Source organism: Gossypium hirsutum, chromosome D04, assembly GCF_007990345.1.
Source record: "Gossypium hirsutum isolate 1008001.06 chromosome D04, Gossypium_hirsutum_v2.1, whole genome shotgun sequence".
In the NCBI taxonomy this organism is placed as follows: Eukaryota; Viridiplantae; Streptophyta; class Magnoliopsida; order Malvales; family Malvaceae; genus Gossypium; species Gossypium hirsutum.
This window is the reverse complement of record NC_053440.1, coordinates 14519165-14532650: the sequence shown is the minus strand read 5'-3', so window position 1 is coordinate 14532650 and position 13486 is coordinate 14519165. Positions and strand designations below refer to the sequence as shown.

General features: G+C 33.5%; 1 protein-coding gene, 1 long non-coding RNA gene and 1 pseudogene across 2 annotated transcripts; 2 read left to right on the top strand and 1 right to left on the bottom strand.

Annotated features, from left to right (window-relative positions):
* The first annotated feature begins 1595 nt into the window (after positions 1 to 1595).
* On the top strand, positions 1596 to 3396 carry LOC107948705 (transcription factor bHLH91-like; annotated as a pseudogene).
* A 684-nt stretch (positions 3397 to 4080) lies between these two features.
* Positions 4081 to 7786, top strand: LOC107948724 (uncharacterized). Its single transcript, XR_005912556.1, has 5 exons — positions 4081 to 4440; positions 4557 to 5344; positions 5651 to 7251; positions 7356 to 7490; positions 7685 to 7786. It is a non-coding gene; the product is annotated as an uncharacterized lncRNA (long non-coding RNA).
* On the bottom strand, positions 5992 to 8321 carry LOC107948716 (cytokinin dehydrogenase 6). The gene is made up of 5 exons (XM_016883350.2): positions 7669 to 8321; positions 7348 to 7475; positions 6959 to 7219; positions 6603 to 6865; positions 5992 to 6524 (listed from the first exon to the last, which is right to left on the bottom strand). Exons 1-5 carry the CDS (start codon positions 8246 to 8248, stop codon positions 6200 to 6202), a joined length of 1557 nt encoding a protein of 518 aa, XP_016738839.1. The 5' UTR covers positions 8249 to 8321; the 3' UTR covers positions 5992 to 6199.
* Positions 8322 to 13486: the final 5165 nt, after the last annotated feature.

Genomic DNA, 13486 nt, shown 5'->3' with positions numbered 1-13486 from the left:
TAAAATTGTTTGGTAGAGGAAAATACATTAAATGGACTTTATTGCAAGACTTGTCTGGAAACAACATCCCTCCAACCATCCAAAGCATCAAAGTCTTGGTGTATCAATCTATCTCCTCCATGGTTGCGTGTGAAGGAGAGGCCGGTTTGACAAGGTTATTCAACCATGTGCACTTCACTCATCACCTATCTAAATCCTTCTATGGTATCTCCCTCGACAACATAGCACCCAACAATCAACAACACTCGTACATTGTGTCGATGCCACTAAGTTTGATCACCCCATCCTTGTCGATCGGAAGGTCAATTATTAAAATGACATCTTTAAGACTAATGATTGCTTCCTCACATGGAAATGGAAACTAAATGTCTATAGCCTACATCTTTCCATCAAGGCGGCCACCAACTCCGAAATAATATAGAACTTCACCGTCGAAGTTGCCACATGTAAATTGTCATCCCTCAAGTGTTCTACTATCCAACCATTGGGCTTTGAGAATTTTAAATTATGTTGAATTTGAAGAACTCGATCTTGCGGATGTTGAAAATAGCACAAAAAGAATACTATTAAATTTTGAAAAATCTTAAAAATATTTCTACACAAATTAAAAATTAAAACAATTTTTTTGGCCATCAAACAAAATTAAGTTGAACACTTTACCATATTAACGACTTAGAGCCAGTTCTTCATTGCTTAAAAAAACACTTCTGACTCCAAAAGCACTTTTGGAAGAAAAGCTGTGAAGAACAAGCTACTTTTGGCTGAAATTTTTAGCTTTTCAAAAGTGCTTTTGAAAATCACTTCTAAAAAGAAGAAGCTAAAAATTTCAGCTTTTCCTCTCCCAAAAGCACTTTTGGTGCTTAATTACTTTTGCACCCATCTAATAACATAGTATTTTCCTTTTTTTTTCTTGGTGCTTAATTACAAATGTGTTAAAATCATTAATTAAAAATAAAAAATATTTTTTAAAATACTAATTACAAATATTTAATGGTTATATTTAAATATTTAAAATATAGTTTATATATTCTAATTAAATTTTATAAATAATTAATATTTATTGCTTAAAAATATTTAAAATTTATATTTCATATATTAAAATATTAACAACAAGTTATAATAATTTTTTTATATTCTTACTAAAATATAATAATATTAACTAATTTAAATATTATTTAAATGCATATTTGTTACTTGATAAAAGCATGTCTAAAATGGACAATTTATTTCTCAAAAACACTTTTTGACAGCAATGCTAAACACTCAAATTTTAAACCAAACTTTTAAAAAGCACTTCTCAAAAGTACTTTTCTACAGCACTTCTCAAAAGCAATGAAAAACTAGCCCTTAGTTGGCAATGTGTTCGACTATTTTTTCTATAGAAAATTTGTAAGAAATAACAAGATTGTTGGAGAGTCTAAGTGTGTACGTATTTTTAAAAAAAAAAACTTAATTTAAGAAATAATTTTTGGCACATATAATAAATAAAATAGAATTCCATAATAATAAGTGAATGAAAAAAAGGGATTAATATCATATGATGATTGTGAAAGGACCCCATTGATGGCATGACATAACATGTAACAACCTTCCTTCTACTCAGACTCTGATCAATTATCAGACCCTGGTCTTGACTCTCTCTTCTAAGCTATCCCACCTTCCACAGTTTTATTATATTTCCCATTCCTTTTCTTTATGAATATCAATTAATTAATTTAAAGGCCAAAAGAAGAAATACAATGAATTTGCAGGAGAGTGGTTGCTTTGATCCCCAGTACTCCATGACACATTGGCATGCACTCATGGTCATGGGGGGGCTGCCTAGCCCTGATGGCACTACCACCCAAACTCACGACATTTTGGAAGACAATCTCAATCTCTCTTCTTACAACCATCACCAGCTTGAAGAAGAAGATGCCTCCACCGCTGCTCAAATGGAAATCCAACAGCATCATTTGCTTGACACAACCACCACCAATTCCCATTTCATCCGTCCGGAGCTTTCCTATGAACAATCCAACTGGGATGCGGCTGACCACCAAAGTTTCAATATGTTGCTATCTTCTTCATCCCCAGAAGCCGCTTACCCTCCCACACCTGACCTTCTCAACCTTTTCCATTTACCACCTAAATGCGCTTTTCTCCCCAATTCCCCCATTTCCTTCAAAAGCGCCTCTGCCTCCTCTGTTGTCTGTGACCCACTCTTCCATCTTAACCTCACTCCTCAGCCTCCTGTCTTCAGGGAGTTGCTGCAATCTCTGCCGCATGGATACACCCTGCCAGCTGATGAGAAAGAGCTTTATCATGATGGGGACAATGGGATTCTCGAGTTCACTAGGGACATATCTATGGCTGCCCATGCCAAAGGCAGAGATAAAGCTGGCAAAACCACCAAACACTTTGCAACGGAGAGAGAAAGGAGAGTTCATCTCAATGACAAGTTCCAGGCTTTGAGGACAATGGTCCCTAGCCCCACTAAGGTACGTACATTTAACCACTTTTATAACTGGTCTTTCTTTCTTCAATGATAAAGACTAAAAAAAAATCCATCCTTCTGGTGCTTTTTATGTTTGTTTGGCGTTGGGAAACACATTTTCATCGCGTACAACCAAGAATGATAGGGCGTCTATAGTTGGAGATGCTATAGATTACATCAAAGAGCTTCTTAGAACTGTTCGTGAGCTTAAATTAGTGGTGGAGAAAAAGAGGTGAAGAGACAGCTAGTGCTGCTGATGCAGGGGATGGCGGGTGCAAGCTTCTAGGTCTAGGTGATCCAGACCAATGCTATAACACTTGCTTGAGGAGCTCTTGGCTTCAGAGGAAGTCCAAGAATTCTGAGGTTGATGTACGCCTTATTGATGATGAAGTTACAATCAAACTTGTTCAAAGAAAGAAGATCAACTGCTTGCTGTTTGTGTCCAGACTCCTCGATGAGCTTCAGTTGGATCTCCACCATGTTGCCGGTGGCAACATTGGTGACTACTACAGCTTTCTCTTCAACACCAAGGTAATTACTCCCTTATTTACATTGCTTTTGACATTTTGAACATATTAGTATTTTTACAGTAATTAATTCCACTTGATGCAGATATATGAAGGCTCTTCTGTTTATGCAAGTGCCATAGCCAACAAGCTCATTAATGTGGTGGATAAACAGGATGCAGCAGCTGCTCCACCAACCAGTAGCACTTGTCTCTAGTTTTTCAGTGAAGGAAGAGTTTCATATTTATGTCTATCTATGTTTTCTAGGGAAATAAAGTAGCTTCAATTGTTCGGTTATCATCACATATTACTTTGATTATTATTATTAAGGATTTGATAATGCTATTTTATTGTCAGCAATCAGCAGCACTGAAAAATATATATGCAGTGGATGTGGTTATATTAGTAACGAAATTTGTTGTGATGGCTACTGCTTAGTTTCCTTTCCTCCGACATGGATTATTACACTTAGGATCTTCGCTTGAGAAATTAACAGAAAGAAATAAAACACGAGATAAATATTAGACAAATTTTAATCTAAACTATCTAATCTGTGTAAGCAACCAGTTGTAGAAGTGAGGATGTTTATCATTGATGTATTAAAATTGGGTCTCTTTGTTTTTGGGTTTCTGAGTTTCATTCAAATGAAATGCCATTGGGTGATGAAGTGGATGTTAGTGGCGATTTTTTCCCCCTGTAGTACCTTCAGAATTGCAGAGGTGCCTGCAAGCAACAGATATTACTGAATTTGACTGATAACTGAACATGCAGGTGTATGGGTTAATAATGAGAAGAACCATTACAAGCTGTGATGGAGTTGAACACAGAATTTTGTTTTGTTACTTGATTATAAAATTTGGTTTTTAATTTTTTCATATGCATTCTTGGGCTTTTACCCCCAAAAATGCATTATTGGGCTGTTTTTCCTCCCAATGAACTACAGATCAACATGATGGAGAGAAAGTACTGATCCACTTAAAAGCTGGTTGCAAATTGCATCATCGTCCTTATAGGAGTGGATTTAGGTAGGTGATCCATTTTGTTCTCGGATTACAATGAGATGACTTTTCAAATCTACACATAGTGTCATCATAACCCAAAGAAGATTTTTACTGTATGGTTTACCTAGACTGTTAATAAGCGAACCAGATATCCTCCTACAAGTATGGGTTGCCCCGTTTAGTGAAAATTTGGTATTTTCAGGTCGGTCCAATGAACCAGGCACCATTTTAAGATTGCGTAAGAACTGAAAACACCAAGAACCAAAGCCGAATGCTTTCCCTTTACAGTTCATTGAGTCCTCAGTGATCATTGAAAGTAGGACTAAGTCTTACATGCTACTCCTATTCCATTGACTACTTGATTGGGATATGTCCATCATGTATCAATCTTTGTTCCTTGACCTAATTCTTGGGTTCTGATTGATGACAACTGGAGTTGTTTTTTGTTTCTTACAAAGTTAGATTCTTATCATCAGTTGTAGTTCCAAGATTATTTCTGATCACTACTTCACTACCCTAGTTGTCAATGAAATGTTTGATTGTAAATGATTTTTTTTCCTACCTTTAAACTAGATTTTCAAGGAGCATGTGGGACTGTCACTGTAGATGGCTATATCAAAGTCAGATATATTTCTATGCAAACACAACTTTATACCAAGGTAAACTTACTCGGTATCACTCTAATTTTGAAGTTTATATAACGACCCAAATCAAGCAAGGGAAGTCCAAGCATGATGGGAATCTTGATACATCTTAAAAATCATGTTGTTAGGACTAATTTCACTATGATTTCTTTCTTCTTTTGGAAAGGAATCCCTTTTGAATGGTTATACAGCATCAATTGCGGTAATGAATGACGTATCTAGTATCTTACTTTTCATCTATGACCCCCCCATTACATGCATACTCTTTGTGGTCAGTCTCTTTTGCCAAAGGACCTAAGTGTTCCACAGGAAACATCCTTTTTCAAGTGGTTCGGTAGTATTTTTGAGTGGTTTCAGAAAAGGAGGCAGATATTCTGGACCATTGCGGTTTTGCAGCATAGTAATTGAATAAAGAATCAACTGTGGCAAAGGCAGCCATTTAGTCCATTGCTACAATGTCTCTGACATCAGATGCCAGATTCTCCTGAACAGCAAGATCTTTTCCTTTTCGGCTGATGTGAAACGAATAAAGTTCAAGAGAACCAGGAAGATCCATTAGTCACAGTAATCAAGTTTTCCCAAGAGTGAAAGCCATATTGAGGTACCTTTAGAATACTCCATTAGGTGCTTTATATGCAGTTTTTACTGAACACAGGGGAGAAACCATGAATGCAAGAAGTCAAGAAAAACTATTGGGCCAAATCAGCTTCTTCTTCAGTTAAGTGGCTGCTAGTAAATCCTCCCATTTGAATTTAGTCATTTTATCTCCTCCGAAACCAAAAAAGAAAACCCTTCGATATGTCAAGCCAGAAGCTATGTTTCAAATATAGTTTCTAAGTGATATAATGTCACGTATTTGATTATACCTATTCTCAAAATCTTTATGTATTCTCGGCTTTGTATATTGTGCTAGTTCTATATCTTGATTCACTTAATCGATATCTTCCCCTTTATTGCTCATTGCAAGGAATTATTAGAGCATGGCAACAAACTAATACGACGAAGAAATTAATCTTTCAACAGGGCTACCATGCTCAAAATGATGTGGAAGTTAGCATAAAAGATAAAAATGATTGGGAAGATGTAGCATCTGAGTTCCAGAGAAGAAAGTCTGTAGGTCTCTCTGGTGGTTCAGATTTCAGGACCTAGCTGCTTGCTCAAGGCATTCGGCCCAGATTCACACTCATTGATTCTCAAACTACTAATAAATTCTCATTTTTTATGCGCATTCATCAAGGCACGGTTTGGCATGTTATGGCATTGGCACCAAATTTCAACAAAGTTAGATGCTCAATGTTTCTGCGGTTGGAGGTAGTAGTACTTTACTTGAATTTCCTCATCAGTTTTAGGAAATCTACTTTGGATAGAAAATAATTAAGAGTTATCTTGCAATTTAGTATTTACATGTTACATCCCCTTTAGGGCATTGATTTTTTTGTCCACTGCCATTTACAGTTCTAGTCAATAATATTTGGGAAGCACTAAGTAGTATGAGTTGGCAGCAGCATATGCATTTCAATTCTAGCCAAAACCTTTTTTTGTTTCTTATATAAAATAGTTATAGCATAGATGTTATAATGAGAGAGGGGCTGCTTTTTGAAATATTCTTTGGCCAGGAGCAAGTATTGCCAAGGGGTCGTAAGTGGATTTCCTGTGGACGAAAGCTTCCCATTGTGGGCCAAAATGAGATCTCCATTCTCCATTTGTAGAATAGTGAGGCAGGTATTGCTTTACCCCAAGACCATCTATCTCACATAATTCTAAAATCCTTTTGTTCTGACTCAGGATGTGCTCTAAGCCATCACTTCCTGTTGAAGACGGTGCTGCAGATGAAAGGAATGCCACTAAATAGAAAACATCTTCTTCTGGTAAAACCACAGAAGTTCTGTTGTCCCATCTGTAATTAAGAAACTTATGAATACTACTTTAGGAGATGAACTATTCATTGTTTTTGCTTTATTTTGAGAATTCTTACTTTGATTTGTTCACCGGGTAGATAAGGATGGGGCCATTGCTTGTATTTGTAAGGATATTGCCAAACACTTGTTGAGCAAAAATGTGGATGTTACTTCTGGGGATGAGAAGATTGAGCCATGGATGTGGAACTTCCCACAAGCCTTTAGACCGGAGTTTGATCTCGGAAATGTGAACCCTGTCTAAAAACTCAATGTATGGAACTTGTGATTGAAAAAGTGTTGATGGAATATGGTTTAGCTGAGACAACGAAGTCATAATTTCCTGCATGTATAGTTAAAAAAAAAAAATGTGTAAGTGATGGTATTTAATCAATAATTTAATAGTTGGTAAAGTTAGGAAGTCCAATTGGCTCACCTGATTTACTATAGCCATTTCTTCAGGGTTGAAGTACTTTGCTAATTCTAGACAGAAGAGAGTTCTTCCATCTGACTTGAAATGACTGGCTTGCGCTGAGTCATTCGAATTGAAGGAGGATCTCCAGTTATTTAAGAGTCCCGTCCTGTTTATTATCACAAATCCTTCAATATAGTCGAATGTGCTTTCTCCAGATATTAACATCTCTTGATCCTTGGCAAATGTGGCAAAATCTGTGTACAGCACTCTAATCCATTTCACCTGTTCATGACGGGACAATAGTCATAATCAGTGTATTCTACTCTCAACTTTCAACTTCAACTAAAGTAAGATACTATTAGAATTGTCTTCTAGCTTAATTAATGGTTGCCTCTCTTTTTTTCTTTTACCATTTTAGGTGCTGGTTCCAGTGATATTCTCGCCCGTGTTATGATGCCGAACTGACCGAGTCCTCCGAGAACGCTGTAAAACAGATCACTGTTCTGCTTCTCTGAGCAATTTACCACTTCTCCTTTCCCTGCGTTCAAGTATAGTGAGTCCATCTTCGGTTGGTATATTTACTATACTACTATGATGTTACTATACAACATGCATTATGATAGAAGCTCAGACAAGACAATTTTAAAGTCAATATTATGATAATTTGTGCAGCTCTAGTTTATGTTGAAATTTGTCAGCGTATGATTGTCTTTGAATTTACTTTAACAAACCTGTAACAACTTCCAGTTGGCGAACATTACTGATCTGTGGTCCATGCCGAAATGCCTGTCCACTGATCCCAGCGTTGGAAAGAGTACCGCCAACTGTTAAATGTAGGTAGTCCGTCCAAGATTTTGGTGCCAACCCATGTTTCAAGGTTTCATGCAGGATATTAATCCATAGCTCACTGCCAGAGACATCCACATAAGGGAAGTTCCCAGTGTGAACCTTCATTTTAGGTCCTTGAAGCGATTCCATGTTGATCACAACGCCTCGGTGGGCTTGTGCCTGGCCCTGGAGTGAGTGACCATGCCCTCTAGCTGCAACTGTGAGGTGTGAACCAGGACCCATCTCCCAAATATGCTTTACCGTGGTGGCAATATCAGAAGCTGACTTGGGGTGTAGAACAGCCGAAGGAAGGAAACTATATCTATTGCCAAAATCTTTTGCTGCATGGTGAACTTGTTTGAAATCGAAATGACCATCAATGGGAAGTGTTTTCAGTGAAGAAGGAATGGTGGGAACGCATAGGTTGATTTTAATGGCTATGCAGATGAGGAATAAGATGATGAGGTTCCTTAAGAAATGCATGTTGAGTCTCCTATTGGTACGTTGTGCCTATCCTATGTGGGAGCAAATGTGAAAGAAGGGGATGGAAGAGGCAAGCAAGGAAGTGAAGAATTGAGGGGAGAATTTAAAGGGGAAGATTTGGGTGGCTTAGTCAAACTACCTTCACTTGTTTTGACTTGGAATCCGTATGAAGACTGCCTTCTTTGTTTGAGTGGAAGGGTTTTAGGATTTTTTTTTTCTTTCTTTTGGGGGTTCATTTGTTTATAAAAGAAGCCATCGCAAAATTAACATGCGCCAACTTTGAAGAGAGTCGCAAGACATAAAAAAATCATTGCACTTTTTGTAACAGTAGCAACCGCACCCCCCCCCCCCCAACTTGTCCGTGTCCTGTTACTATATATTACTATATATTTTCGGTTGAATTCTTCTATTAATCCCTATATTTATAAAAGTTGTGGATTTAGTCCCTATATTTTAATTTGATCAATTTTAGTTTTTGAATTTTAAAATTTTAGTCCAAATCCAAATAGTAGCAATTAAATTCAATTACTAGTTCTGTACAATGCATATAGTTGTAGATTTAATCAATATTCTCCAGTTGTATCATTATAAGTCCCTATACTTTTCGAATTTTGAAATTTCAATATTGATGCTAACAATAGTTGTTAATCCATTAACTAGATTATTAGTAAGTAATATATCGAAATATTAAGTTGACATGTCATTACACATATGACAATATATTCGCCGCATTAGATTTTGAAAATAGAACTTATGAATTCAACAGTTATTATTTAGTGTGGACTGAAATTTTAAAATTTAAAAAGTATAAGAACTAAAAAAGATAAATTAAAATTTAGAGATTAAATCTATAATTTTTACAAAATACAGGGACTAATAACATAATTTAATATATAGTTTTGGTGTTATAATGGGGTATATAATAATTATTGAAATGTTTGTGTATGCATGCTTTGACATGTTATTTATGATATAGAATAGAATAGGATGATGAGGTTAGATTAGAGAGTAGAGAAGTGCAATTATTAGCTTCCGTAAATAAGTAGTGTCAAGAGTATGCATTCGTAGTAGATTATGGACAGATTCGTGTCGTATCGGGTATGCTCACCTGCGCCAACTCTATCTTTTGTGATGGATATGGTATGAGTTTTCTTGTGTTGATGAGAGATCAGATATCCTTTGAAAGTGAAAACTACTAAAATTCATTAGTCTTCAATAAGAGTGAATAAAATTTGATTCGATTTGAAAAATTCGATAAAAAATTTAAATTTTGAATTAAATAGTTCGAGTTATTTGAGTTAATCAAGTTATTTGGATTAACTCGGATAAAAAATTAAAATTTTCGGTTTAACTCGAATATGAATTACACAATTCAAGTTATCCGAAAATCCGAATAAAAAAAAGGCAAAACTATGTCGTTTTAATAAATGTTTACCTTTTCAAAAGTTAAAAGTCAAAACTATTAAATTAAAAGACAAAATTAAGTCGTTTTGATAAATGTTTACTTATTAAGTTAAAAGGCAAAACTCTTTATATTTGTTTATGTAGTTAAATAATATTGTACTTCGTTTACTAGTGAAATAATCGGTCTATGTAAACGCAACATTAAGTATAAATAATAGAATTCGTTAATTCGACTCGACTTGACTCAAAATTTTTTTACTTAATTCGACTCGACTCGATTAAATAATCACCTGTAGTCTTTAATGATACAGGGAATTCTAGACTCTAAGTAACTACTTAAAAGTTTTCAAACTCGACATTACATAGCGGTGAAGTTAAGCAGCAGATGGAGATCAAGGAACTTCAATCCAATCATTAATATTATTAGTACTTTCTATCATAATTTATCAAATTTTTATATTTATTTTCTACCATTCATATGTCACATATTATGCGAAACCTAATTAGCATGCCAAATTAGTAAATCTTAAGGAAAATTATGAATGATTAGATTAAGATTTTAAAATAGAAAAAATAGAAGATTTAACTTTTTAATTACATAGACTAAATCTCAATTCTTTTAAAATATAGGGATTGATGGCATATTTTAACCTATATATAATCAATACAATATTATACGTACAAAAGTTTGAGCTTGGAAAACTTTTTTGTCACAACTTGTTTATAACGAAAGCCTTCTTGTTGTATTGTGCCACGCCACATTGCATCATGAGCATAATTTGACTGACCCCTTAAGATTTTGTCACTCAAAGGTGTGTGTCTCTTCTATTAAAACCTAAGAAGTTATTCTATGTATCTAGTAGATCAAATGGTACCAGAATTATGGAAAAAACTCCTACATATTATTTATGTTTTAAATATGTGATTTTTATATGTATAAACGTATGATGAAATTTTTAATATATTTTAAATATGTTTAACAATTTAAAATCATGTGTAATACATATAATTTCAAAAATTAATTATATATGATATTGTTAATCCCTTAGATTCTATAAAAGATTGTTATTCCTTTCATAAACTTAAAATATGCATAGCAATAAATATATAGAGAGAGAATATAATATAATATAGTTTTTTTTTTGTTTTTTACCCAAAAACAAAAAGAGTTTAATTAATTAGGGAAATGCCTATATTTGTACCATATTTGAATATAGAAAGTGAGTCTATATATCTAGAAGCGAGGGCCATTGAAGAAGATGGGTAAAATACGATCAAAGTTTCACTAGATTTTTCATTGCGTGTGCTGTTTTTCATGCAGCTGGATCCAAGAATGGATCATGGTAGCCTTCATTTTATGTTTGATTGGTATACCCCATAATTGAAGAAACCAAAAAAAGGTTCCGTCTTGTGTTGTGTTGAACAAAATCAATTGATCACTCCATTGTCTGATTTGCTCGAGGAAACTCACTTTACTATTAGTTTCTCAACACTACTTTCTCTCTAAAGTTAGGGAAAATTAAATGCATTCTTTTTCTTTCCTTTTTTTTTTATTACTTTTTAAGGTATATATGCAAGTGAGGAAGTGAAGTATCCATTTGTCGTTTCCTTTTTCTTTAGTTCTTCAGTCAACGTTAGTATGTTAGTTACCCACCTTCTTTTGTCCTCCTTCCAAATTAAACCTTGTTCACACTCACTAATAAAATACACTTGGTTAACCGAGATATGTTGGGCGCGATAAAATGTTATTTTGCAAATTCAAATTTTGGAAACAATATTTTTAAGAAGAATAATTACAAACTTCGAATATAAATGGTTAAACAAACATGAAGAATAAAAAAATAAAAAAGAATAAATTACACCTGCCACGTTGGAGTCTATGCTGTCATTTAAACAACCCTAATTGAAGAATCCTAGGTAGGCAGTAGAAGAAAAAGAAGAGAAGAAGAAGAAGAAATCAGAGTTGAGTGATTGTTACCAAAAATTAAAATTCTTTTCAACTTCTTTGTTTATCTCTCTTTGTTATATTTTTCTCTCTATTTTATCTTTTTAGAACAATTCTATCATTTAAAAACCTAATACAATTGTTAACAAACCCTAGAAAGAGGAAGATAAAGTTTCTTCCAACGATCAAAAAAATCATTTTCTTTTTTTTCCCTAATTTTAATCCTTTAATTTCATGAAAGCTGTATTTTTTTGGTTTGCTTATCTGTCTCTTTGCCTTTTTGTTTTGTATCAAACAATCATTTTTACCTCTTTGTTTCCTTTCTCATTTTGAAAAAAAATTAAGGGTTTCATTTATCTTTTTATTCTTTGACTGTTTTCTTGATATTGAAGCAACCCATTTCGGAATTGGGGTTTAATTTTTCTAGGTTGTTGTTTGATTTTTATTTTGTTTAGGTTTCGATCTTTAATTTTTCTTTGCTTATTGGAAAATGAGTATAATCAGCGTGGTTGGTGGTAAAACTTAATGAATATAATAGAACCCAAGCCTTCAGCTTCAAAATCAAACTCTACCAAATGAGATTATTCCAGATATAGAACACAAGAACATAAAAAAAAATTTGAAGAAAAGAGGGGAAAAGAAAGAAGGGACTGGTTTTAGAAGAAGAAGAAGAAGAAGAAGAAGAAGAAGACCCTTCTGCTCCTCATGACCTGCTCTTCATGTCTAGCATAGCAAGTTAACTTACCACATCTACTAGTTAACTCGCCACATTAGCTAACTTGTTAGGTCTGTAACAAAAAATGTTAATGAGTGACTGATTTGTTACTTTTTGATAATGTTAGTGATCGATTTGTTGTTTTTTGAAAGTTTAGTAACTAAATTGAAAGTTGAATAACTATTTTGTTATTAAATCAAAATTGAGTTACTATAATTTACAAAATAAATAAATACATGAAATTTCTAACTTCAAACTTGTAAGAAAGTCTAATCAATTAACTCTTAGTGTGTTAGGTAGGTTTTAATTTGTGCAAAAAATTAATCAATTAGTTAATCATTTATAATTTATATTTTGAAACTATAAAATGGAACACAAATCCCTCATAGTCTAGATGCATGTAATTAGTGGGAAGCCACTACATATGAATAGATGAATTCTTTTATTGCTTAGTTTAATATTGCCTCTCAAAAATGTTTTTAAGGTTAAAAAGCATTTTTGAGTAAAAATTAAAATTTATTGTTTATGTTTTTATTAAATTTATCTTAAAAATATTTTTGAAAAGTTCAAACGCATCTTATTCAAAAATATTTTTTAAAAACAATACTAAAGTGATTGAGAAGAAGAAGAAAAAGGTAATTCATACTAGGCGTTTTAATTGGTGGTGGAGCGCTTACTTTATGCTGCTGTTATATTATTAGGTTCAAGGAACACCGAGGGTGAAACGCTTATATGTAACTATATAGTTTCATTCATCTTAAAACATATGCATATTAAAATATGTGTATGTGTTGGACTCTTAAAATTTAAAGGATAACCATAAGCAACATGCATATCTCATGTGATTTTCATGGCTTTTCCTATTACAACAAAAAATTTGGTCAATGTTATTATTAAGTGTATAATTTTAAATTCCAATCACATAAATATAATAATTATGCCAATTCTAGGGGGAAATCCAAAAATATTGACAAGGGTACTGAGATATTTATATAAAATAGAAAAGTTCAAACTAGGCCATGTTAAATTTAGGATAATCACTAAATTTAAAATTTAAAAAGAAAAGGTTAAATGCTAAATTTATATTAAATGTTGTGATTATTTAAGTTTATTTTTTCCTTAATTAATATTTAGATACTATTAATTCTAAAGTTAAAATAAAAATAAAGATCCC